At 43.5% G+C, this 26,434-nt stretch overlaps 1 protein-coding gene across 4 annotated transcripts in view; it reads left to right on the top strand.

Annotated features, from left to right (window-relative positions):
• Positions 1-26,434, top strand: part of DENND1A (DENN domain containing 1A) — a 151,917-nt gene that overhangs the window by 36,171 nt on the left and 89,312 nt on the right. For all 4 annotated transcript variants that reach the window (XM_021543691.2, XM_021543690.2, XM_077787932.1 and 1 more), the window contains exons 4-5: positions 8,057-8,106; positions 10,931-11,050. In XM_021543691.2, coding sequence (XP_021399366.2) covers positions 8,057-8,106; positions 10,931-11,050 — 170 coding nt within the window. The remainder of the gene's footprint in view (positions 1-8,056; positions 8,107-10,930; positions 11,051-26,434) is intronic.

Raw genomic sequence — 26,434 nt, 5'->3', positions numbered from 1 at the left:
GCACAGAGGCAGAGGTTGGTGGCCAATCTTCACCTTGTCCTCTTAGACACAAAATTCTGCTCTTGGCTTTAAAGTGTTTGAACATTGCAAGTTTCTGCACATCCTTTTTCTTGAGCAAGAGATGGGAGTTGATTTTTAATGATATTTACTATTTGTTGAACTAAATGGTTTGCTTGTTTTTCTCTCTTTTTTTTCCTTTTTTTTCTGGCTGTTTGTTGATAACATCTTAGGGATTAATTTTTCCTTTAATTCTGTTTACCATATGTTGTGCCTGGATGTGGCAGAAGTGTATATGAAAATTTGCACCCAGCTAGAATAGATTATAATCTTTAAAAAAGTCGTAACTGTGGGTTTTTTCCTACCTTATGAAAAATGAATCTCCTGTTGGGACTGAACTAAGTGCAGATTTCTAAAGGTGTAACATAGTTACATGGGTGGGTTTTGATTGTAGGTTTTAATTTCTGTTTGGAGCTCTGGCTCTTCTCTTTTAACATATTATATTTGTGAGAATGAATTCCTGTGGCTTGCTTTATCTGAGTATAGCAAAGACCAAATCTGGTTGTGTATATGACTGAAAATCTAATTGGAACAGTGCTGCCACAGTAGTCTCCTGTGATGATAAAGTTTGTATTTGACAAACAGAGCTCTTTTTCGGGTGCTGTAGCAGACAGTGCTTCCAAGTATTTCCTTGCCTTGTATTTTGGGGAGGCTGCACAGTGGATGGGGCAGTGGTGATTAGCAAAGCCTGATCCTGCCCAGTTATGTAAACAGAGCATTTCTTTCACACACATCTTGTTAACTCTCTGCTGCAGACCTTTATTGGTGCTTCTTCAATAATTTGTTTAAACTATGCAGTACAGATTCCTTATTTTAGCACTAAGACGTACAAAGGCTTCTTTTAGCAGCCTTTAATTTTGTACTTATGTATGTGACATAGCCTGTGGCTGTGATCTCTGCTGTGAATCTGCAGTTGTTTTGGGATGAAAGCAGAAGGCAGCTGGAAACTCAGTAGCTACATCTAGCTGTCTACCTAGAGAAGGCCTTGATTTCAAGTTTATCTAAACAAGCTCGACTAATCCCAACTATCTGGGGGGATCCACTGTCAAAACAAGCAGCATGGCCCTAAGGCAAACACAACCATACAGAAATGAAGGCTGGGACTTCCAATACTCCAATGACTGCATACTGGAGGCTTTTTTTCCTGAAAAGAGAGTAAGAGAGGTACAATTTGCATAATGCCTTTTCATCAGGAACTTTTGGAAAGCTGACAGAGGTCCAGCTTATAGCGCTGTAGCCACAATACAGAGTCTATAGGAGAATCCTTGAATGACCTGACCATATTGAAAGAAAAAATGAAAGCATCGAAGTATAGCCAAGTGAGTGTGGAAAAGAGGGCTGGTGCATTGTCTAACATCTGCTCTACTTCTCGTTAGTTTTGTTCTTCGGTATTCTATGTGGACTTTGGAGAAACCTAAGACAGCCTAACATGAATCCTATAATCTTCCTTCTGAATATTTATGTAGTGTGCCAGCCTCTAAGCTGTCCTTTGCATCTTCCTACTTCCCCCTCATTTTCATGCTCTCAAATGAGGCCAACATTTCAAAAGCTAAATAAATGTTTGTGAATGTTTATAAAAGATTTGCATAAATTTGTCCTTGTTTGACAAAGATCACTTTTTTCTTATGCCAGTTCTGAAATATTTTAAAGGTTTCAGTGCTTGTCTTGACAACAAAGTCCTGCCTCAGAGAACAATGATTGCTGATTAAGTGGGTATGTGCTCGGAGCTGAATAGACCAATGGAGACCACGGCTGAAAAGGCCACTCATCTTAAGCCAGAATTATAATATTTAACAAATGCTAACCCAAGGATAGATTTAAAGCTTTGGTTTCAGTGCAGTGTACCTGGGCAACTTTCTTAGGGGGCTGAGCAGGATGTGATTATCTTTTCACAGCTAATAGTTCTCACCTCATTTCTGCTAAATCTGCAAGTGAAAATACTCCTCGGTTTTAGTAATTAAATGTTTAAAATACATTTAATTGACTCAGTGTTCCAGCTCTCTGCTATTGGCACTTCTTACCTTTACCAATTGATCACTGTTTATGCACATAATTGGACCTGATTTTTTTTATGCCTGTTAGTATAATTTTTCAGTTATTTTTGATTTAAGGCTGGAACAATTATTCAACAGTACAACAATACCTGTAGATTTTTTTGTAGCTAAAAATCTATTTCTCTTAAAATGAAACTAAATCTCTGCTTTTACTGAAGGAGTTTTAAAGAAATTTGTTGAGGAGATCTCTTTGAAAAACCGCTTAAATATTTAGCTCAGTTTTACTTTCAGATTTTTTTTCTACTGGAGAAAAGTAATAGTCGTTCCTGTTCTTTTGTTCCATGAGTTGAGAGGTTGAAGTTGTCATTAAGGCAAAAACTAGAGCTACTTCTCTGACACAGTTTTTATCACATCTGCTAGGCCTGTGTCCCAGGAGGAGCTGAGCAGAGCCCGGAATTCAGCATAGGCCCATTATCTGCTGGTTTTGCGTGTGTTGTAAAAGGAGTGAGACCTCAGGGAGGCTTGGAGCCTCCTCCCGTGTAATGTCCAAATCAGATTTGAAGGACTGGTGGCAGGAAAGCTTTGGCCTTGGGGTGTGAATTCTAAGAAACAGAGTCACAATTAGGTTTAAAAAATTCAGGGATTTTGAGCTTTATCTTGAAATATGTTTTTAGTAATGCAAGGAGAAAAGTTGCCCATCTGTGCACATATTTTGTACGTTTAAAATATTTAAATGCTAGCAGGCCTCAATATGCTTAGGAAATGTTATTTATCTCCTGCTCTTCCTATTTCCAGGATTGTGGATATGCATGCTGGGGTTTTTTGTTTGTTTGTTTGTTTAAAACAGTGTTTTCCTGAGAGCAATCAGTTACCTTCAATGAAATGCTGTTATTTTGTATGGCCCTTCAATGAAATGCTGTTATTTTGTATGGCCCTGTTCCCCTGCTGTCTCTCAGATAGGGACGGGCGGCTTTGGGAGAAAAACCCTCACCTAATTCAAGCTTTAGAATTGCTCAGAAAGAGCTGGTGGGTTTCTGGAACATAGAACAAATGGATAATCTCATGCTATACTGGTGTTGGAATACCAGTAGAATTAGAAAAGTAGGCATAAAACTAAATTCAGGCAATTTAAAGTAATTTTATTAAGCACATTATGTCCAGATTTTTTGGGTGTAGAACAGTCTTTAAAAGAACTGATGAAAATAATTGCATAAAACATTTAGTACTTTACAAAATTCAGTAATGTTCAGTAAGGATATAAGGCATAAAAAGATTTTATTGCAAAATCAATGCAATATGAAATTGACATAAATATTTTAAACAAGCAATGATTTTTCAAAAAGAATCTGTGTTGTACCAGTTTTCTCAAAACTAGAAAAACCTTTAGAACTTAGAGAAATTTTGGGTTTAAGGTAATTGTTTGCTTTTTTGAATTCTTAAACCTGTTACTCCCTTGCAGTGGATCATTTAATTAATCGTTAGCTTAAAATTATCCAAATAGATGAATTAAATATAAGAGCAGTTTACAATTCTGTGGGTATAGGAGAGATTAACGGACAACCCAAGTTTAATTGGATAATATTTTGCTTCAGTTAAGCTCTTAGCACTTTTTAATGCTAAGTTAACATTTCTGTAATGTTTAAATTCGATGCCTATTACTTCTGAGGAGTAATAAAGTCACCAGTAGTTGCCCACTGGCCTATGGAGATGCTGTTCCCTGTGCTCACACACCCTGAGCCCATCAGGCTGGATGCATTTCTCTTCTGGGCCCTCCCTGTTCTCCAGTTCCTCCTCCATCCTTCCTCAGTCTGTTGTTCTTGGAAGTCTCTTGGTGGCCCTCCATGGCAGAGGGAGCATTTCATGCTGCTTTGCTGGGTTCAGGTGGCCTTTCAGGCTGGGTAAGGTGAAAAGGGTTTTCCACCCTCTCTGTGTGGAGTTTCATTTGCAGCAGCCTCAGCTGTACTTTGCCTCAGGTGTAAGGGCAAGGAAATGAAACAGCAATCCACCTTTTTCATCATCTCTTCTCCATGGAAAACTCCTCTCACTGGCCATGCTCTGTTCTCTTGTAACATGTACTTGTGGGGTTTTGGGTTCCCTCCTTTCCACCTCCCCTCCAGGATCCTCAGCTGAAGGTCCAGTCTCTACTCTGGGTGGTCCTTCCAATTTCATCTAGATTTTCCTCAGTTTATCCATTACAGGTTCCCAGCCTGTTGGTTTGTGTGGTGTGTTGTTACCCTGCTCTGACTCCCATTCCTATCTGAGTATCATACCTTAACCATTCAGCATTTTCCACAGATCTCCTGGTATTTTAATTTCTTTTCTGTCCCACTTCTCCCTACATTTCTTGTTCCCCTTTGCATCTCTGGTGTCTCGTGCATCTTTCTAGGAGCAGCTACTTTGCAGCAGACCCTTCTCTAGCCCAGCCATTTGCACATCATTTATCAGTGCAGTTTTATTTAATTGCAGCCGCACGTGGGATATTTGTTAGTGATGTTCATTTGAGCAGAAGTGAAGCAACCCACTGTATTTAAGAGAATCTGAAGTTGTTCTGTTGATTTGGAAGTGGGAGCATACGGTGAAGGGTTTAAAAATAAAAAAGACTTCAGCTACAGCTTGCATATTAAATTCACAAGTGAATGTGCACATTTTTTCAGCATTGTTGAGCTTTCTTTACTGTTTGGTTGCAATAGAGAGATGGTTTGGGACACGAGCCCGGTGTGTATTGTGTGCATTTCCCAGCCTGCTTTCCGAGTCTGTCCTGCCTGTGTAGGAAAGCCTTGCAGAGCCTGCCTCACCTTCAGAGTGGCTGTGACACAAAAGGGCCGAGCGCGGTGTTCCTGCCTCATTTATTTTGAAAACTTTGCTACTGAAACCAAACTTAATCAATGAGCTCTGTGTTGTCTCCGATAAGTTATGTACTGGCTTTATTGATTGGGAAGGATTTTAGAAAACCCATGTGGGGTTTATAATGTCAGCAGTGTTTTGATTATGAAAAGAGTTGGAACCTTGGGACGGGGAGCCAGGTGGTGCCTGTGCCGCAGCCCCCGGTGCCGCGGCTGCGCCGCATCCCCCGGGACACGGTTCATGCCCTGCACTTCAGCTCTGCTGCCTGGCTGCTGGGGATGCACTTTTTGCTCATTAAAATGTTAAAAATCAAACTGCATGTAAAAAGATTTGTGAAAATATAAACTTGGGGATTGATCCAGAAAACTGGCGTGTGGTCCCCTGGAGACCCCGGCAGCAGCTCCTGGGTAATTTCCGTTGATCAGCTGCCTGTCCTGGATTGCTGGGGGGTTCTGCTCCTCTTTTTAGGGGCTTTTGCTTTACAGGCGTTTATGCAGGTTTTTCTTTAGGAAAATAGCCGTAAGGGAATAAAACAAGAAAACAGACTATTGAAACTTCCTCTGTGCTTCATGTTGGGTTTAAAAAATAAAAAGCTTATAAGATATTGACATGGAACAATTGTAGGTTTTGTTTTGTTTGAAATCATAAAAAAATGAAGAATTTTCTAGGTCATAAGCAATAACCTATAGAGGTTGGATAGAATGTTGCATATGAATGATGTAGGTATTGCTTATCTTTCAAACTGAAGAGTATTTAAAGACTTTTAAAAAAAGCAGCATTATATTTAGAGTAATGAGCTTGCAACTTGAGCAAAAAATGGGATAGCTCTCCAGCAACTGTTTTTCTTACATGCAAAGGATCAGCAGTTTTCCTAATTAAAAACTAATTCTACATATGGTATTTATATTATTTTATTAGTTACCATTGAAAAATAAGTCTGCAGTTAACCTGTGCTAGTCTCAGCTTTTTTGGTTGTGAATTGAGGCAGATAAGAATTGGTGCATAATGAATGGCAAATTATGTGCAATGACACTGCAAAATATCACTGTAAAATCCTTCTTTAAAAGAGAAGGCAGTTTAGAGCAGTACAGTACCAATGTATGCCCTGTTTACATGAACATTTCCTTTGCTGTGTTTAGGAAGCTGTAAATATCAAGGAACAAGTGCAGACTAAGTTCTTAGTAATGCACTTCTCCAGTGACACAAAGCTGATGAGATGCTGAATGTTTTATTATGGGAATGGTTTTACTTGCAGTTACAGGAATTATTCAAGTCATCAAAATAATGGAGAGAATATATTCTGCCATTTTGAAGAGACTGATGGCTTTGTCTTCTAATATGATTTTGTTTCTGAAAAAATAGCTAAAGTCACTGTTTTGAGGACAGTGTGTATTGATAAAGCAAATAAAGATACAGGCACTTTGTTTTGCTGATATAATAATTTCACAGTTTTAGAATTCTTTTGTGGGTTTTGTTTGTTTGTTTGTTTGCTGACATTTTGCACTGTAAGATTTCAGTTGTGGCAAAGGACCACTGTGTAGTAGTTAAAATTTGTCCAGATGCAGTTTGTGTGCCTGAGCAATTGGAGTTGTTCAGCTTGTGAAAGTCAGTGAGATTTTGCTCAGGGGCAACCCGATCATATTAATGAGACCTTTACTATCAAGGCATTATTTTGTATCAAGATAGAGATTTCTGCAGAGTTTACTCTGCAATCTACATAGCTCCTTTCCAAGTTTCCTGCTGCAATTCAAAGGAGGAGACGTCTTTGCTCTACATGGCATTCTTCAGTAGATCCTTTCTTGTTCTCTAAAAACAGGAGGATGTTAAATAATCTATCAGTAAACTGTCAAGAAGTCAAAGTTTCCATATCTGTTTTTGCCTGAAATCCTCAGAACTTGCCACATTTTAGTTGTCAAGAAACCTCCAAAGAAGAGTGTGAGCAGTTGAGCCTGAAACCACGGCTCAGGATGGGCTGTGCTTGTTTGAATTATGCAGGAGGAGCATGTTCCTGCAAGGGAGTCAATATGTTTTGTGCTTCACTGGAGAGGTTATTAGATTGATGGAGTTTATTTGGGAATGATGGCATTTGGCTTAGAAATAAATGAAGCAAGAAGCATCTCTTTAGTTATTGATGATAATTTATTGCTATTGGTCAGAAAAGTGTTGATTTTATCAGAGGGTTTGTTGTTTGTTCAGGGTTCTGAAAACAGAAATAGAATTTGCACTTCAGGACCTGAAATATTGAAGTGTGAAGGAGAATGAGCAATGAATTGGCTGTAGGAAAGATCTGTAAACTGAGAGAACTTTCTGGTGTCTTGTGGGTTACAGAATTCAAATTTTGAAGGTCTAATGGTTTGCTTTTGTCTGTGAACACAACTGTTTTGGGACTAACATGTTTCTGGTTTTGCCTCTTTAGTGACTGTACTTGTTTAATGTTGAAAATTATTAATTTATCTGCTGATCATGTTTTCACTTTTCATATTCATCCTTTTCTTTGCTCCCATGCTTAAACGCTTTTGTGTTTGTGGTGCTGTTTTGCAACTTCTAGAAAATGGTTGGTAGGTTAAACAATCCATATCAGTTTTAATACACATTATTTTAATCAGTCTTTTAACTCTGAGATTTCCTTTCTCATAGCAGTAGGCAACATTAAACATTCCTGCTATGAGACCTATTGGCTTCATCTTTTGTTGTTTATCTTGCTGATGTTAGGAAGTATTCTCTAATCCCCCAGACCTCTGTTCCTAGGTAACAGTCAAAAGCTGTGCCAGCAGAATGGTCCTGCCAGGCCAGGCCCATGTGGTTTGGTGTTATTCACTCCGATCCATATGGTCAGGGAAGGGACTGTCCCCAGAGAGGTGTTAACACTCAACAACCCAACCTCCTCCTCCTCTTTGGAGAATTGCTGGATGGCTCCTGCTGCCTGCCCATGTGTGAATCTTGATTAATTTTTCATTTTTAATGAAGTTTGATCATGTTTATTATTTCACATGATTGACTGCCTGGTACTACTTCCATGTAATTGATAAAACCCATATTTCTTCATCTGTCTTTTATTTCTTCAGGGCAAACTTGTGAAATTGTGTGATGTGGTTAATATTAGATTTATTGGTCCCCATAGATGTATAAATTATCTTTTTTTTCTCTCTCTCTCTCTACAGGAAGTTCTACAGACTCTGACCAAGTTTTGTTTCCCCTTCTATGTGGACAGGTATTGTTAGCTTTTCAAACTTTACAAGAAAATAAGCTTGTCAATAAAACCCCTGTAGAAAATAAAAGCCATACCATTCATAGTGTTCTGTCTGTGTGACTGGGACTTACAGCACCTGAGTGCAAATTATAGTCTCAGAATCACTTTTTCCTGGGGTTTTTACAGGCACCATGAAACAAAAAGAAGTTTTAAAAGTTGGAGTTGTTCGGTGGGAGTACTCTGAGGGTGTTTTGTTTTACTTCTGCACAATGCTTGGATGGAAAATGCTTGGGTAGGAATTGTCAAATATGCATATTAATATCAAAGCTTTGTCTGCTTGTGCATTTTATTTCTTAAGTGCCAAAATTTGGGTGGAACAATTAATGAAATGCTCTCCATTTGAAGGCCTCTTGATGTTGCTGGAATGCTGCTGCTTTACTTGACAGCTACTTAAGGTTTACATCTGATTTTGGGGGAGAAATTGTGAAGTGAATGTGAGAAGATGTGAGAACATATACTTCCTGTAATTTAGGAAGCTGTAGAACTTCTTTAGTTTTGCATTTACTGTGAGTTGTTCTTTATGGTTTTGTGAAAAGAACAACCATTGAAATTTTGAAAGGCTGCACCAGTGCTCATCTCATCTCTGAGCATCACTTAACTGATCAGAATGACTTGTCTTCATCAGCTGAGACACAGAATGGTTTGGGTTGAGGGAATTGACCTTTACTGTGATTTAACTGCTGCAAGTCTTTTTCTCATTTTAGAATTTGGAATCCCTGTTTTACTGCTCATCCTTTTAATTTGCTAAGGGGTGGAAGCAGGGAAATAGTCATACATTTTTTTCATGTATTTGTTTCTACTAGAAATAGTTATGCTTTCTCTGTGTGGATTTATTGTACCTAGGGGTTTTGTTTGTTTTGTTGTTTTTGGTTTTCCTCAGCAATATAACATTTTGAAAGCTAGAACACTGAAAACCCATATGGGGTGCAAATGAGAACATAATGAAAAGTGATTCCCATTTCTGGATCCACTTGTTTGTCTGACTATCACAGACTGTCACTGAAAGACTGCAAGCCAGCCAGTTTGAGTGAAAAGGAGACATTGTCACCCAGAACACACCTAATAGTTCAGATGGAGAGTGGACTTCCCACACTGCAGGAGGCAGAGCACAGCCCAGGCTCTGTGGCAGCTGAAGGAGATGCTTGTGCTCCTTCTCTTCTGGGTGTAAAAAGAGGCAGTGGTGGCTCTGAAGGTCCTGGCTCTCAGTGGCACAGGCACTCCATTCCTTTTACACTGATTCTCCTGATGTGCTGTGGCCCTGGTCAGAACCCCAGGGATGGTTGGCCATTCCTTCAGGCAGTGGCCCAGGAGTTGGCTGCTGTAGTGGGGGTGGAATGAGGCAGAGGCTCTTCTCCAGCTGCAGGGGTGCAGAGCTGCTCCTTGGTCCTGCTCCCTGCCAGGACTCTGCTAGGCAGGTGTAGGTGCTGGGGGGGATTTTATGGAAGTCATTCCTCTTCTCTCCCCTTCCTCCAGCCATAACTTGTGTCTGCCCCGTTAGAGATGAGGTTTATGCTGCTTCCATCCTGTGAGCCTCTAAATAGACCTTCTACCCATTTGAAAGCAGAGCAGTGAATCTGAAGGGTTAATACTAAAATTTTAGGAAGAACACTTTTTATGTGAGGAAGTTTATCCTTCCTTGTGAAAAATTGGCACTGAACTTGAGCAGGACCTGTCAGCAAGGTTTGGTTTCTCTAGGTCACAAGACCCTCTAGGTTTCCTCTGGAGGAACTCACCAGCTTGTCCGAGTTGTTTAATAAACAAGCTTCTCCCTGCTGCTCATGAAACGTGTTTTTTCCCCCTGTTCCATAATTTTAATTGTCAGTTCTAATGCTATTTCTCACACACGCTCTGCTCTCAACCTTGTTAAAATTAAGCATATAATCCCCTTTTAAAACACCATACTAAAATCACCATAGTAACATTACATCCAAGCTTTACAGATAAAACACACCACCAGTGAGGGACTTTTGGGTATCCCCAGCAGCTCAGTGTGGTTTGTGGAAGTAGTTGCTCTGCTGACATTTAGATTTCAGGAGGATGATAGTACTCACACTGGCTAATTCTCAGACTATTGGAATGCTTTAAATATCTGTCTTTTTGTTCATCTTCATCGCAGCATGTTTTCCCTTCCCTGTTTAGAATCCACTGAAGGATTCTTCTTTCTAAGCTGGACAGTGCCATCTTCCCCATTTGGATTCAGCTTTTACTTCTGCAAGTCTGTTTTTCCTTTGTTTCCTCTAGGCACTAAGTGTGTACTGTCCCACAAAAATTTCTTTTTTGCATGTGGCATCATAGAAGAGAATATTTTAAAGCCTGTGACCGTTAGTTAAATGGCTTTGAATTTACCAGGGTATTTGTTGCAATAGGTAGGAGTGATTTGTAAAGCTACATGTCAGTGCAAGTCAGATTTCTCAGTTTTCAGAAAACCTAAAAAAACCCTTGAACGTGACCTGAAATAAGTCTTAATTTCCTATAATTAGAAATATTTGGGTTATATGAGAGAACATGGGGTTGGTTGCTGGTTGATAATCAGAACCATTTTCTTTTAGAGATAAACTCATTATTAATATCCTCCCACACTTAAAAAAATGAGAAAAATAAACCACGAACCCCCCACTCCTCCCTCATCAAGCGTATTTATGGTTCTGGAGGGTGCATACTTTTTAGTTAATTTCTCAAAAAACTCTGCTGAAAGAGGAAATGTTATAGGTTCAATGACTTGGATGTGATACTTGACACAGAGTTAGCTCAGCAGTAATTTTTCTCTCTTGCTCTCTGTTTCCAGCCATGCCATTAACCAAGTTGGGCAGAACTTCACGTTTGTGCTCACAGACATTGACAGCAAGCAGAGGTTTGGCTTCTGCCGCTTATCTTCGGGGGCCAAGAGCTGCTTCTGCATCTTAAGGTAGGTCTGTGGTTTGGCAGTGTTTGACTTCGCAGCTACACTGCAGTTACCATTTCCAGCTGGTCAGGATGATTTCCCTATCTGGTCCTCAAAGTCACTGTTCTTCTGCACAAGTGGTGCAAAATCCCCTGCACTTGGAGTTCCTCTGTAGATAACTGTATTTGTTTGTAGTCAACGTTCTGGAGTTAACAACATGGAAAAAAAGTCTCTTTGCAGTAATTTGATATGACATAGCATGATGGCAGCTGTTATCTTTAGCTGTCACAACTGATCTTGTTAAGACATTTTGTGGACGTTTGTACATGCAAGTTTTATTAACAAAACATCTGTTGGTAACTGAGAGGATGTCACTGATGCTCTCCACAGCCCCAAAGTTTATATGTGTGAGCTTTCCTCTGTCCTGTTGAGGATTTTGTGAAGTTTGGCATAATAAAGACTGTCAGTGGAAGCTGGAACTATGCATTTCACAGAAAATGGGCCGAGAGGCTCTATCAGAGTAGTTTTTGATAACCTCCACACCCATGTTGGAATACAGTTCAGAATTTTTATTTATATTTGCTGCAGGAAATGGTGCCAGTAAAATAAATTTTGATGTGTTCAAATGTTTTAGTTCCATTAAGAACTTCCATGAATTGAAGATTTTCGTATGGTAAATGGTCTGTCTTGTTTAAACACATTTAAGAATTGCCTGTCTTCTACTTTCTGCTTTTTGTGTGTCTATGAGGAATTGGAAGTTCAGGAACAGTAGCCCAGGTAAAGCCAGCACAGAGGTGACTGAGGACAGCCAGGGAGGTGACAGCACAGCTGGGGCTGAAGCCTCCCAAATGAGGACACTACTCTGTGAGCAGCTGGACACATCTGTCAGGGCCATCCCTGGCTGGCTTTGCACAGGACACAACCAGGGTGTGGACAGAGGAACTTCTCTTTGTCTCATGTGGGGCACCTGAGTGGGACCCTGGGTGTGTCTGCATGTGCCCCTCTGAAGCATTCTGGGGGGACATTGAAAATACAAGGTCATCTCTCCTTGCAGGGGGCTGCACACAGCAATGCTTAATGGGAGCTTAATATTCAGAGAAATTGTGAAATCCACCCAAATTCCTAATTAATTGAGTGGGAGGCAGAGTGACAGGTGTTTGCTCAGTATCTTTTTCCATTCTGTCTGTGCTGTAGCAGACACTTCAGCTATTATTAGCTCTGGCAGTCCAGCAGCAGGGACTGTATCCTGCAGGCAGGAAGGTGTTTCCCAGCTCTTCCCCCAGTGCTGCTCCCCTGTGCAGCTGGGTGCTGATTCCCTCAGTCTCATGTGGGCAGTGCCTGCTTACAGAGGGTAACTTTGCCTGATCAGTGTCAAATTAAAGGAGAAACACAGTTCTGAAAAGAAAATCTGAATGAGGAATAGTCTGGGTCCCTTCTTGATCCCTCCTGGATAACAGTTCTTTGCTGTCAGCCCCCTTATGTTGAGTGAATGCCAAGAAGAAATGGAGGAGTTCTGTTGTAGTTAAATGCCTTTTGCTTCAACTCATAACCAAAAAAAACAAACAAACAAACAAAAAAAAAAAAAAAAAAAAAAAAAAAACCAAAAAACCAACAAACAACCACAATGGATGAACTGGGACTCTTCACTTCCTTCCTGTTGCTTCTTCTGTGCACTGATGAGAAAAAGAAAGTTCATTATTAATACAAGTTCATGCAAGTTTTAGAGGATAAAGAGTGTAAAACAACAATACATGAAATCACTTCCTCTCTTCCCAGGACTGCAGCTTCCATTATTGTTGTGAATCTTCTCAGTGTCCTTTATGTACTAAAGGATGGTGCATGGTAAATGGGTGGGGGAAAACATGCTGAAAAATGTGAGAACAATAAGTAAAAGCAAATGGGGATGAAAAGAATGTTTGTTTAAATGTTTTTAAATTACAGATTGGATGGCAGCAAGCTTCAAGTATTCCTTGCTATGTTCAGCAACAGTGTAAGAACTAAGTGATGGTGTTTATTACTAGAGATGATATTCACAGGCTTAGCAGGGATTTTATGGGTCTGGCTGTGGTAAAATGGTTTGGAGGTGGAAAATCATCATATGTTTAGATTAAAGAGAAACAGCAGAAATAGGATTTCTTTTCACTCAGAGAGTGCTTGAAAAAATTTCTGCAATGTTCTGGAAGCAAAGTACTCCAGGGCCAGAAGTCAGGGTCTGGACTTGAGCTTTGAAGTGACCCAGAGGCTTTTCCCTGTGGATGCAGAGCACAGCGAGGCGCCTCTTGGAGTTCAGTAGCAGTGGGGTTATCCTGTGGCCAGCAGAGAGGCAATTCCATCTGGCAGGGAACTGCTTTGACTGTTTTAACCAATACTGCTTAGAAACCTGCTTTTGAGGTAGTTACCACAGCGTTTTTCCTAGTGTAGTAGCTCCCACAGATCGATGAACTCTCTGATAACTGTGAAAGCTGCTTTTCCGGGTGTTCTTTGGTGTTTCCAGTGTGCAGCCACTCGGTTCAGTGCCGAGCCTGCCTCTCTTCGGTTCCTCTTCCCTGCCCCGGCTTTGTCGCTCAGGGGAAGCCGCGGGGCCCGGCGGGTGACCCGGGCGGCTGCGCTGCGGGGCGGCGCCAGCAGAGGGCGCGCGGGGGCGCAGGTACGGCCCAGGTGAGGGACAGACCCTGTCCCGGAGGGTTTGGGGTGACCCAGGTGAGGGACAGACCCTGTCCCGGAGGGTTTGGGGTGACCCAGGTGAGGGACAGACCCTGTCCCGGAGGGTTTGGGGTGACCCAGGTGAGGGACAGACCCTGTCCCGGAGGGTTTGGGGTGACCCAGGTGAGGGACAGACCCCGCCGGGGTTGGGGTGACCCAGGTGAGGCACAGACCCTGTCCCGGAGGGTTTGGGGTGACCCAGGTGAGGGACAGACCCCGCCGGGGTTGGGGTGACCCAGGTGAGGCACAGACCCTGTCCCGGAGGGTTTGGGGTGACCCAGGTGAGGGACAGACCCCGCCGGGGTTGGGGTGACCCAGGTGAGGGACAGACCCTCTCCCGCCGGGCTTGGGGTGACCCAGGTGAGGCACAGACCCTGTCCCGGAGGGTTTGGGGTGAGGGACAGACCCCGCCGGGCTTGGGGTGACCCAGGTGAGGCACAGACCCTGTCCCGGAGGGTTTGGGGTGAGGGACAGACCCCGCCGGGCTTGGGGTGACCCAGGTGAGGGACAGACCCTGTCCCGGAGGGTTTGGGGTGACCCAGGTGAGGCACAGACCCTGTCCCGGAGGGTTTGGGGTGAGGGACAGACCCCGCCGGGCTTGGGGTGACCCAGGTGAGGCACAGACCCGCCGGGCTTGGGGTGACCCAGGTGAGGGACAGACCCTGTCCCGGAGGGTTTGGGGTGACCCAGGTGAGGCACAGACCCTGTCCCGCCGGGCTTGGGGTGACCCAGGTGAGGCACAGACCCCGCCGGGGTTGGGGTGACCCAGGTGAGGCACAGACCCCGCCAGGGTTGGGGTGACCCAGGTGAGGCACAGACCCCGCCGGGGTTGGGGTGACCCAGGTGAGGCACAGACCCCGCCGGGGTTGGGGTGACCCAGGTGAGGGACAGACCCTGTCCCGGAGGGTTTGGGGTGACCCAGGTGAGGGACAGACCCCGCCGGGGTTGGGGTGACCCAGGTGAGGCACAGACCCTGTCCCGGAGGGTTTGGGGTCTGAGCCCAGGTGAGTTGTTGTGGTACAAACCCACATATCCCAGGGAAATTGGAATTCCGACTACCTTTTTCAATAAAACATGTGCTTTTGAATTATGTTCTATACAGTAGAGTAAAAGCTGATATCCAGTCATCAAATTCTGTGTTCTAATTTGGGAATTTCACACCAGAATATCTTTTCTTTTTAAGACTTTATTTAAGGATTTAAGTATTTCATCTGCAATAGGATGTCCTAATAGCTATACACTAAGAGGCTGAATTTTTATTGTTTCACTCTAATTTCGCATCAGATTTCACATGGGCTTTTGAGGGAGAACAGTATATACCTGGATTTAGTGAAGAGATCTGGTCTTTTATTCAAAAAGAAAACAAAAGCAAATCCAAGTTTGTCTAATTTTGCTTTGGTTCACAAACTTTCTGGGCAAAGTTACTGGTTTGCAAAGGTCCTACGCTAACTGTGATTTCAGTTTTACTGAATTTGAAGTTTTTGTTGGGTTATTCAGGTTTTGTACGCAAACTGAAATCATTCTTTTGAAGTGAAATGCAGAAACATTTGTGTGGAAATCCCTCTCGGCCAAAATAGCTGAGCTCTGCACCACTCTTTTTCTAAGATAAAAAGAAATGAATCCATAATAGTTTGTGACAGATGGCAGAAAATGTAACTAACTGAATGTGATTCTGTATGGAGTTATTTGAGGTTTTTGGTGTGATTTGTTGTGAGTTCCTCTCCTCCCCCCTTTCCTTCCCTTTGATTGCAGTCTTTGTCCATTTATTCTTAGGACAGAATAAGATTTCTGAGCAGGGGCCTCTCTTGTGGTGCAAAGTGAGAATTGTTTTTAATTGAGCAGAAACATGTGGAAGGATCAGGAATATCTCAAGGGATTACAGAAAAATTCCAAATTTGTACTACTTACAGCTTGTGTTTAGAGCGAGGTCTGCTGGGAATAAATGTTAGTTAGTGTGACCTGTGACCTTAAAAACTGTTGACATGGATTTCAGCCAGAAACTGGCCACAGAACTCCTTTGTTAGGCTCATTCATAGCTCCTTGAAAACTCCAGTCAGTGAAAGTTGCCAGCTCAAATCTAAGGAAAGCAGAGCCTTTTTTTTCCCTTTTTTTCTTTCTTTCTTTCTTTCTTTCTCTCTTTCTTTCTTTCTTTTTTTTTTTATTTTTTTTTTTCTTCCCATGCTTTGGAAACAGTGGCCGCCCCTTAACCAGCAAGACTTCTTTAATAGGGCTGCAGGGCCGGGCCCTGATTGGAACTGACAGCTTCCTGGCCCGGGTGTGCCAACTGGCAGGGCCCTGAGCCATGGGACAGACAGACAGACGGACGGACAGACAGCGCCGGGGGCTGCCCTGCCCTGCCCAGAGTCCCGGGCAGTGCCCACAGCCCCCGGACCTGCTGGGACAGTGCAGCCCCTGGACCTGCTGGGACAGTGCAGCCCCTGGGCCCTGCTGGGACAGTGCAGCCCCTGGACCTGCTGGGACAGTGCAGCCCCACAGCCCTGCTGGGACAGTGCAGCCCCTGGACCTGCTGGGACAGTGCAGCCCCTGGGCCCTGCTGGGACAGTGCAGCCCCTGGGCCCTGCTGGGACAGTGCAGCCCCACAGCCCTGCTGGGACAGTGCAGCCCCTGGGCCCTGCTGGGACAGTGCAGCCCCTGGGCCCTGCTGGGACAGTGCAGCCCCACAGCCCTGCTGGGACAGTGCAGCCCCACAGCCCCGCTGGGACAGTGCAGCCCCTGGACCTGCTGGGACAGTGCAGCCCCACAGCCCTGCTGGGACAGTGCAGCCCCAGGACCTGCTGGGACAGTGCAGCCCCACAGCCCTGCTGGGACAGTGCAGCCCCACAGCCCCGCTGGGACAGTGCAGCCCCTGGACCTGCTGGGACAGTGCAGCCCCTGGACCTGCTGGGACAGTGCAGCCCCACAGCCCTGCTGGGACAGTGCAGCCCCACAGCCCTGCTGGGACAGTGCAGCCCCTGGACCTGCTGGGACAGTGCAGCCCCTGGACCTGCTGGGACAGTGCAGCCCCTGGACCTGCTGGGACAGTGCAGCCCCACAGCCCTGCTGGGACAGTGCAGCCCCACAGCCCTGCTGGGACAGTGCAGCCCCACAGCCCTGCTGGGGTAGAGTGCTCAGCCCACAGTCCTGCTGGGGAGGGAAAAAACCCAGCCCCACAGCCCTGCTACTCTGGGGGAGGAGATTCGAGTGTTTGTGGTGAGCTTGTTTTGTAGTAATTGTCCTGTTGTGTTCTAGAATTTTCCCTTTTCATTGATTTGGCCAAAATCAATGTGTTGCTTCCATATCTATATGATTCTTTGAAGCCCTGCAGAAGATGTTTGGTAATGGCTGGAAATGCTTGGAACACTTTTTGGACAGTCTGTTTGGTCCTTGAGGTGTATCGACCCTGGAATCCCTGTTCTACTTAAAATGCTTGGGAGATGAAAGCAAATAGCAAACTGCTTCTGTTAGACATGGCAAAGGCCACAAAATACATGTATAAATCATGGGCAGTTGGATCTCTGATTCAAAACTGCAACAGAATTGTACCTAATGAAAACATTGCCGTTGAGCCTCTGATGCCTTCATAGATTTTTTTTCATTATTATTTTTTATCAGTGGCTTCAGCGCTTGCACTGACTGTCAGTGAGAGCTGGAGAGCAGAGATTCCTCAGTTCCTTTGCATGGGCCTTACAGAGAGAAGGGAAGAGGGCAGGCAGGACTCGGAGCTGCGGCCTGACCTTCTGTCTCAGAAACTGGAGTTTCTTACAAGCTGTAACCGTAGCAAACCGGGGCAACTTTGTGTGCTGGGTGACAGGAAATTGAGCTGAAGTGGCTCAGAAAATGTGCGAACGCCCCGAGGGCGTGTGCAGGGCCGGAGGGGCTCCGGGTGCTGCAGGCATTCTGCCTTAACTTGACATGTTTATAAAACAGTTTACATCTCAAAAGTTTAGGGGTTTTACCCCTGTTGATTTGCTTAAATAGACACTGGCTCTTATTTTCAGTTGCTTGTCAGAATATATATGGAAAAGTGATGAACCTAGTGAAGAGGGAGCTTGACATCAATTAAATTTAGCTATCTGCTTTGTGTTTCTTCTTCCTGATACGTGCTGTCTTCAGTATAGCTTTTCCAAACTTCCTGTGGTTTTTCCATTATTGTCCTTACAAGTTTTACAAGATAGAGATGAGCTGTTTGAAACTAATGTTCCAGGAAAAGAAGAATAGAATTTTGTATTACATCTAATCATTTGTTGTCCTCCATTTTCATCTCTGCCATTAACCATTTTGTAGATGCTAGAAACTTCTTCCAGAAAGCCTGTAAGGCCTAGTATCTTCTCTTGCTTAGGTACCTTTAAATAAGATCATGGTAATTTAAATAAGCTAATAACGCCTTATAGCTGGAGTAGGGGATTTGTAGTCTTTGCTGCAGAAGCTTTGCTCTGTGTGATCAGCTGGTGATGAAGTTTGAACCAGAAGCTCCCCTCTGTTTCTATAATTTTTTTCTCTTACTGTCCACTAGAAACAGAAATTATTTATGTCCATCTAGTTTTGCAGTTTTATCTGAAGGCATGGCTGGCTGCACTCAGATGCTGAGTTTGTAAGAGGTTATTTGGGTGATATAAGGAAGATGGTTTTTCCTGCCGAACATCTAGATAAACAAGACTGCTCATTGGTAAGTGCAGCCATGAGCTGTACAAAAAAATGGTATGTCCTGGCAAGTACTGATATTGGAAATATATATTAAAAGTCAAATTTTCAATAGTCAAACTTTAGTCTCTCCCTGCTTGTAAATCATGGGTTGCAAAGAAAGCCCATACAGTGCTTGTCATTGGACTAAAGATGCTGATTTTGTGTTTCATTATGTATGTGCATATACACATCATTATTCTTAGTTGAAAATTGAAGTGTTGTCCTTTAACACTGGTGCATATTTATTTCCATGTTGATTCTGGTACCAAGGCTGAGCTGCATTGATGTTGTAGTGGGATGAAGTTATCCCACTTGTGAGTTAGTAGCAGCCAGAAGTACAGGGAGTTGTTTACAGGGAGCCCATGGATTCTGCCTTTCTGTGGAAGCATTCAAGCAGCAAGGCCTGCACAGTCTGTTTGGCACAGTAGCTGCTCTCAGCTGGCCCCGTGCCCTCCTGCTGTTAGGCAGGGCAGAGGATGTGCCAGATCCCGCCTTGTGCCGGAGCAGAGCCTGCCTGCAAATCTGCTTGTAGTTAGCCTGGGGCCTTTTGGCAGCACTCTACAGCCCATTGATTTAGTTGCAATGCTTTTTCCTTAATATTTTCCATCTGGCCAACAATGACCTATAACGACAGACACAAAACAGAGTTTGAATTATGAGCAGCGTAATTGTGCAAGCGCTTCCAAATCTCACTCTAGAACCTGCACCGATGGGCGCCGCCGCCGCGTGGCCGCAGGGGCTCGTTCCACAAGACTGGTGCAGAGGAGAAGCCTTGGAGATCTGGAGTTCCAGCTCTGTCCCAGAGAAATGTGCAATCAGATAAACTGGGAGTGTGCTCCATTCTTGCTTTTCCTTGCTGTCTGTTGGTCCTGAGCCGGCGGTGCAGCTCCCACAGCCTCAGCTTCCTCACGCTCCCCTGCACACACTGCCAGGGCCAAACCCTGCTGTGGGGCCTTGAGCCAGCAGGAGAGAGGGACCCTGAAGCAGGGCAAGAACATGAGCATGCAAACGCTCCAGGACATGCAGCAACAGGTTTGGGCCTTGCACTGTCAGGGATGTTCTGAGCTCTCACCTGCAGCCATGCTTTCCAGAGGGAGCTGCTTCCAGAGCTGGGCTGTTTGTCAGCTCTCCCAGTTCTGGACAAGCAGAATTATTGCTTCTGTTACAGTGATCGTGAGCACTTCTAGTCTGCTGTGTCTTTAAAGTCTGTATCCTTGAAGATCTGTGAACTTACTTACGCAGTTCCACACATTCCAGCAGTCCTGCAAGCTTCTCCTCTTCCCTCTACATTGCCAATCCAGGGAATACTAACTTAACTGACTTTCAGTAAATGTGAAGGACGGTGAAGCTGTCATAGAAAGTTTTTTGCAGATTTTACTGAAGCTTTAATCTTGACTGCAAGTCAAAACACTTTTATAAAATATCAGTGAGAAAGATCACAACAAAAATGCCAAGTGTTAGTAATGCATCACTAGTGGTGGAATTGGATAAAGCTGATAGTACTGCATTCAGTCCAGCTACTTCACTGGTCTTGCCTTCTGACCAGAAACCAATTTTATGTAATTAATTAGGCCTTCATGTCACGCCTTCTTTCGTTGCTGAACAACTGTAACAGAAGTAATTAAATCATGTCACTTTTTATTACCTTTGGCCCTGGCTGACTGGCTTGGAAACTTCATCTTAGAGCTAATACAAACTGAATTAGTGCATCACCTTGGGGAAAACCCCCTCCCTGGTATCAAAAAGGCAGGGAGGAAGCAGTTAAAGTACAAGATGGATAGAGCCTCTCTTCCACAAATGGATCACTTTTGGGTTGCTATCTGAAGGCTTACAAATGCATCTGTCAGGAGTGAGAGCATCCTGTCCCTGCTGACAGATGTGTACAACATTCCCAAAGAGATTACATGGCAACTTCCTCCTTCAAAACTGGAGCTGTGGCAGAGTCCTCGGGTTATGCAGAGGTAATTGGAGACGCTGGGGCTGATCAAGAGGTGGAACTGCCAGAAAAGCTGCTTGAGTAACTTGTGCATGTTGTTCCAGTAGGAGCCCTGATCCAGGCACTGCAATCATGGGAGAGAGGCTTTGTGTGGCTTCCTAGAGGCAGAGTTCCCTGGGCTGTGCAGGGAGCCCAAAAAAAACCCCTCATTTGTAACCCTGGCTGTTTATGAACATGCTTGATAAGGGACAGACCTTCCTCCACACTGAGCATTACCTGCACTAACGGTCCTCAGTGTGTTTTAGAATTTATTAGTGTTTGAATATTCAGAGAATAAAATTATTGTGGGCAGTTTCCTGGTTTAATCATTTGCGTAAGCTGATGGTTAGATTAGAAGTCTCATAAATAAAAATTGGGCTTGCTGGCCAGGAAACAGGCCAGAAAGACTTTTCTGTTAATTAATGTGTCATACATTTTCAGGAATTTTGTGGATAGGTACATCAGTGGTATTTTTGCAGGTGAAGATCAAGTATTATCATTTTATGTGCTTATTTTTAGATCTGAATGTTTGCTTTGAATCTAAACCACCATACAGGGTGGTCATAAGCAATCTGCACTCAAATATCAGACTCTGACTTGAACTTTGTAGCCTTCCTATTGACATCTTGCTCTGCAAGTGCGTGTTTGCTGTAAGTAAGGTGATTTTTACATGTCTAGCCCAGTTCCTTGCATTCTCAAATTATCAGTTGCAAGTACCACAGCTCTGACATAATCATGAATTTTTCACTTTGCTCTTTCAGCTCTGCTTGTGGTTTAACTTTTATGACTTCCTACCAACTTTGCTTATTATTAGGAGCTGAGTGTACTCCCTTTGAGCATGTGAATGTTTCTTCCCTATGATGAAGCTCCCTCCTTGTGAAGGGAACTGAAAAACCTCTTGCTTCACTTAACTTTGTTGCTTGCCAGTAGGGGAACACAAGTGGTTTGGGGAATGCAGAAGAGAGGTACATGTAATTGATTTCTCCTCAGTTACTGAAATGCCCTCATTCCCTACCCCAATGTCCTCTGTAGCTAATCTCAGAACTCACACCCAGGTATCTGTAGCTAATCTCAGAACTCACACACAGGTATCACGAGTACACGCCTGATGCTCAGCTTTGACTTTCAATATGTGGCAAATCCCTTTAGCAGCTGAGCACAGCTGGCTGCTGTGCAGTGGGGCTCTTGAACACAGAGGTGTGTGAAATTTTTCTGTATGAGGCAAAGTGATGCAGAGTCCCCAGTTAGGTGCAAAACCCAGGCCTTTTTAAGCAGTTAAGCCTTTATCAATTGCATAGCTTTAAATCATAACAAACCACCATACACCACTATATGAACACATAATGGTTATAGAACTTGTTTTTCTGCCTCTAATTCAGCTGAGTCACTTTTCTATAGTCCTCTTCTACCTAGCTGAAGTGGCCTGAGCCATGGTTTTAGAAGGGTAACAAGGCCCTTATTTTATAAGGCGCTACCTATATGCAACATTTTTCTTCCCTTCAGGAATTTATCTGGGTTACAGATGGTGCCACGAACTCTGTCCCAGAGTGGCTTTGGAGCTCACTGCAGCACGTGCCAGAGCACAGGGCTTGGTGACTGGGAGGGAGCACTTTTGATTTATAATAAAAAGTTCATAATGCTACTGAAATTTCAGCTGAAACTTAGTACTAGAGGGCATAGCTTGACAAGCACATATGATTGGAGTCAGTAATGAAAAGGAGCTGTTTCTCTGGTCAAGGAAAAAGGGTTAATTTGCATTGGGATGAAAAGGCTGTTCAGGATCTACTATTTCAACCTGTGATAGACTTAACAGCAGGCTTTGATCCCCAAATGAAATGTGATGGATTTCAACTGATGCCAGATGTCTCAAACCTAGTGGGATCTCTGATTGTCTGCCACATCTAGAATTCTCTCTTCCAGCACTTTCATGTGTGCTTTTAAACGTGGTTTGAGAAGAGAGATTCCTTGACAAGCTAAGCCTTTGGAATCCTCTCTCTGTATTGTCACTTTGGTGGGGATCTTGAGGCTCTCATGCTGTCTAGTGCATCTTGCTTTTTAAAATCAAGCTTCATGTACCAAACTGCTCTAACTCCTTCATAATCAATGTTTTTAAGTCCAAATGATTTAGAGCCAGTATAATCTGTAACTCTTCTTAGTTTAAGGCTGTTCTCTACCCTCTTCATATTTTTTACTTAGAGCATTTTTTCCTGGCTGAGTAAAAGCCACTGGTCAATATGTTTCTGTGGGTGTTGAAGGGAACAAGGGAAGGTAAGTGTTGACTTTTTTTCTCCAAGGATATCATGTTGCATTTCATATCTCTCATTATAAAGTGCCAAGGCCTTCAGCATGCCCATCTTCTCACCCAGTGGGCTTTCTGGGGTATCCTTTGCCCTTGGGTTTAAGAAAAGCATACAAACATAATTGTCAGTGTGTAAATACAAACAAATGTTTTTCTTGTTTTTCTTATGTAACTTTATTTCCTCTCGCTCTTTCAGTCCTTTGCTCTCAAACATGCTTGAAGTTTCTGTGTTGGTCTTAAACTAAAAAACTCCAAGGGTCTACAGGTTTCTTTTCTGAAAAGAAATGAGGCACCTTATGATTGTGAGTGAGCTACCTGAGGGAAAACAGACCTGACACCAAACCAGGCCTCAAAGATACTTCTGAAATAACTTGAACACAAAATAGTCTATCATATAATTCAGTAAGATTTCTAAAATTTTAGAGTGATTAGTAATTCACAAGCAGAAAGCTTGACTATTGAGAATGTACTTCAAATTTTGCACATTCTAAGCCGTGTTGTGTTTGTGAACATCCAGTCTCTTTATGGAGTGGAGGGTGGTGATCCTGGCCCTGGGAGCCAGAAGGTGTGGGATTCACTGTAGTGCTCCAGGCTCCTAAAACCCATTGGTTTCAGGTGAAACATTCTGCAAGGAAAGCTGAAGGCATGTTTTTAATGAAAAAACTGTGTATTTTTCATACTGTAAAATGAAGTTGTTTTGTCCCTTGCTCTGTGAGAGGCCAGGAGGTGGCTGTGGATGCTGCACAGTGCCACACACTCATGCTAAACTCCTCTGAATTCCTTCTGTTTGCAGCAGTTCCACAGTGCAGCTGCACTGGACTCTGTTTCTCTCCAAGGTTTCAGAGTGGCCACAAAGAGCCCAGGGAATGGTGGCAGCTTTGTCCCACTCAGCCTGCAGTTCCCAATTACCATGGCCCAGTTAGATGGCAGTGCATGAACAGGAGCCTCTCCAAATGGGCATCTCGAGCTGCCCTGGCCCTTCTGAGCCCGACTAAAATGTAAAATTGTTACATCATAAATCTCTTTGTTGCAGTTTTCTGGTTCGTGTTGTTCTGGGGGCATTCAGCTGCCTTGAGCTCCGTTGTGAGCTGCAGCTCCAGGGCCACGGGAGCTCCTTGGGAAGGGCTGGGCTCAGCGCTGGCATTTAGGGAACTCGGAGTCTTTGTGCCAGGGAGGCTTGCTGGAACTGCTCACACATGGTCACACTGTGCAGAAAAACACGAAAAGGAATGTTTTGATTGACTTTTATTGTTAATACACAATGGCAAGTCAGCAAAGTAAGCACTTGCTGTTGACAATTATTTATTAAGATGCTCCATGAGATCCAGTTCTGTGGGGTTTAGTGCTTCTAAAATATGTACATGAGTCATGCTTAAGCTGCATAATTTTAAACTGAATCATGGAATGATCGCTCATGGACAATAATCAAAGGGAAGTTTGTTACAAAACTCGGGGAAATGCAGGAAGAAAAGACATCCTGTGGAAGCAAGGAGAGGCAAGGATGTAGGTGGCTTTATGCACTGGCAGGGGCATTTACCGTGGGGCAGGTCTGAGGCACGGCAAACCTGAAATAAATAAAGAAATTAAAAGCTGATGTTCAAAGGAGGCTGTTGGCTGCTCCCGTGGAAGGCAAGGCTGCATCTCATCCACATGCACAGGGGTTGCTATGGAGATTTGGGGTGTCTGTGCTTAAGCTCCTGAGTGTGAGAAGGTGTCAATAGACTGAGTCTAGATTAGAGAATAACGAGGCACTGAGGTCCACGAGGTGTTGGGAAGACACTGGAACACAGAAACAGCTGAACTGAGAATTTAGCCTACAGAAATTCCCAAATGAGCTGAGAGATGCCTTGGTTCTTTCAAGTGCATTTTGTAAAGATGCTGGAAACACTGGGTGATGGAAGGAAAAGAAGCTGGGGAAAAGAATTTAATAGTGTATTCCTGCAAGGAAAATAATAGCATGTGGAGAACCATCCCTCTCTTGAGCAGAGAAATGGGATTAGTTTTAAAAATCTGTAGTTTAATGTCATTTTTCTTCATCTTAAATGTAAAAAAGTAAGGTGAAATTTAGAAAGAATTAAAAAGGGAGATTAATACTTTCAGTGAAGGGAAGGAAAAGGTGTTTTGATAATGTGTTTTTGCTATTTAAAATAGAAGCTCTGAAGAGCATTGTGTCTTAGCAAACATAACTTAGTTCATCGTTAGAACCTTTACTAACCTAAAATAGAATGTGATTCCATGATTAGGAATAATGTGGGCTGGGGGGAGAATCATTAGTTGCCAGGTACAGGAGGATGGAAAGAAGCAATATTGGGTTTAAGTTTAAATTGCATAGTTCTATCTTTCAATGCAATAAGTCCTAAGATAACAAGTCACCAGGAGACTGGAGTACTTTTTGATATGTTTTCCATCCTTGCATTTTTTCAAACACAGTGTTGGGATTATCCACAAAGATCCTTCTCAGTTCCTGCTGAGGATCTGTCGTTTATCCTGCAGGAATTGATGGACACTGAATCAGAAAATGTGTTCTGCTTCACCAGGAACCTTCACTGGGTTAATGTATTGAAATGAAAAATGGTAATAACAACAACAATAATAATAATTCCATCTCTTTTTTCAAGCTGCTGAATCTTCCTTGGGATTTTCAGCTCCCTCCTTACTGTGCTGGACTTTTGCAGTTGGTTGCAGTGATGGTGTGGAGGGGACACAGGGAGGGGAGCAGCTGCCCATGTGGCACAGGTCACTCCTGTTGCAGTGTCACCCTGCTGGGCTCCGTGGTGGCATCACTGCCACAGCACAAGGCAGGGAGTTATTATTTGTTGTAATCTGTTCTTCAGAGTCCATGAACTGAGGCACTGGATGTTTCAGTGGCACATGCAGGAGTAGTGCTGGCAGAAGATGCATTTGGCCTGAGTTTACTCTTCCTTACACTTTTGTCAGTGAAGTTAGTGATGATGTGTCTGTAGTTCATGCAATAACTGAGATCATGATTGTATGCTGGGTTCTAGGTAACTGTAGATTATTGTGCTGAGCAAAAAGGTCAAGATTTGGGAACTCCGTGAAACCAATCCTGGCTAATACAGACAGATTTTGTAAGCCTGTCACCACAGAGAAGTGTGCCCATCTGCAAAATGGAAATGACTGTTCTGTTTTGCAAGGGAGATGGCAGTTGGTTATGCTGTTATCAAAATATATATAGTATGTGTTATAAATAAATACGTGTTAAAAATTCCACTTCTGATCTGTGTGAATGGAAGGAGTAAAAGTTATGTGTGCTTGCAACTCAGTCTAGGAGAGGATGCTGCAGATATGTGTTGATGTCAGACTAGTTACTGAGTCACAGTAATTACAAATGAGAGTTGTGCCTGAGTGCAGCTCAGCCTGCACACGGCCCAGGAGCTGCTCTGCTGCTCCAGGAGTTGTGAACCAAGGTAGGACTTCACAAGTCCAGAGGAAGCCAGAGGTGCCACAGGTACCCATCCACAAGTGCTGGCTTTGCTTTTTCATGGGCAGCACACCAGTAAATGGAATGTTGGAGCTGGCAATGTTAAACATTAGTTTTATAAACAGTTGCTATGGTAATTGGCAAATCTTCATAAATCATTTGAAAAGACCCCCCTTGCCACTAGAGTTTGCTGCTGCTGCACTGGAACAAATGGAGTGTTTTTGCTGACAAGGTTCCCAAACCCTGGAATGCTCCCGGGAAGTTGGGTGTGACGAGTTCAGCATTCACAGGTTGGGTGTCCTGCTA

This window comes from Lonchura striata, chromosome 22, assembly GCF_046129695.1.
Source record: "Lonchura striata isolate bLonStr1 chromosome 22, bLonStr1.mat, whole genome shotgun sequence".
NCBI classification, from domain to species: Eukaryota; Metazoa; Chordata; class Aves; order Passeriformes; family Estrildidae; genus Lonchura; species Lonchura striata.
Note: the sequence above shows the minus strand (reverse complement) of the source record. Positions and strands in the feature narration are given on the sequence as shown.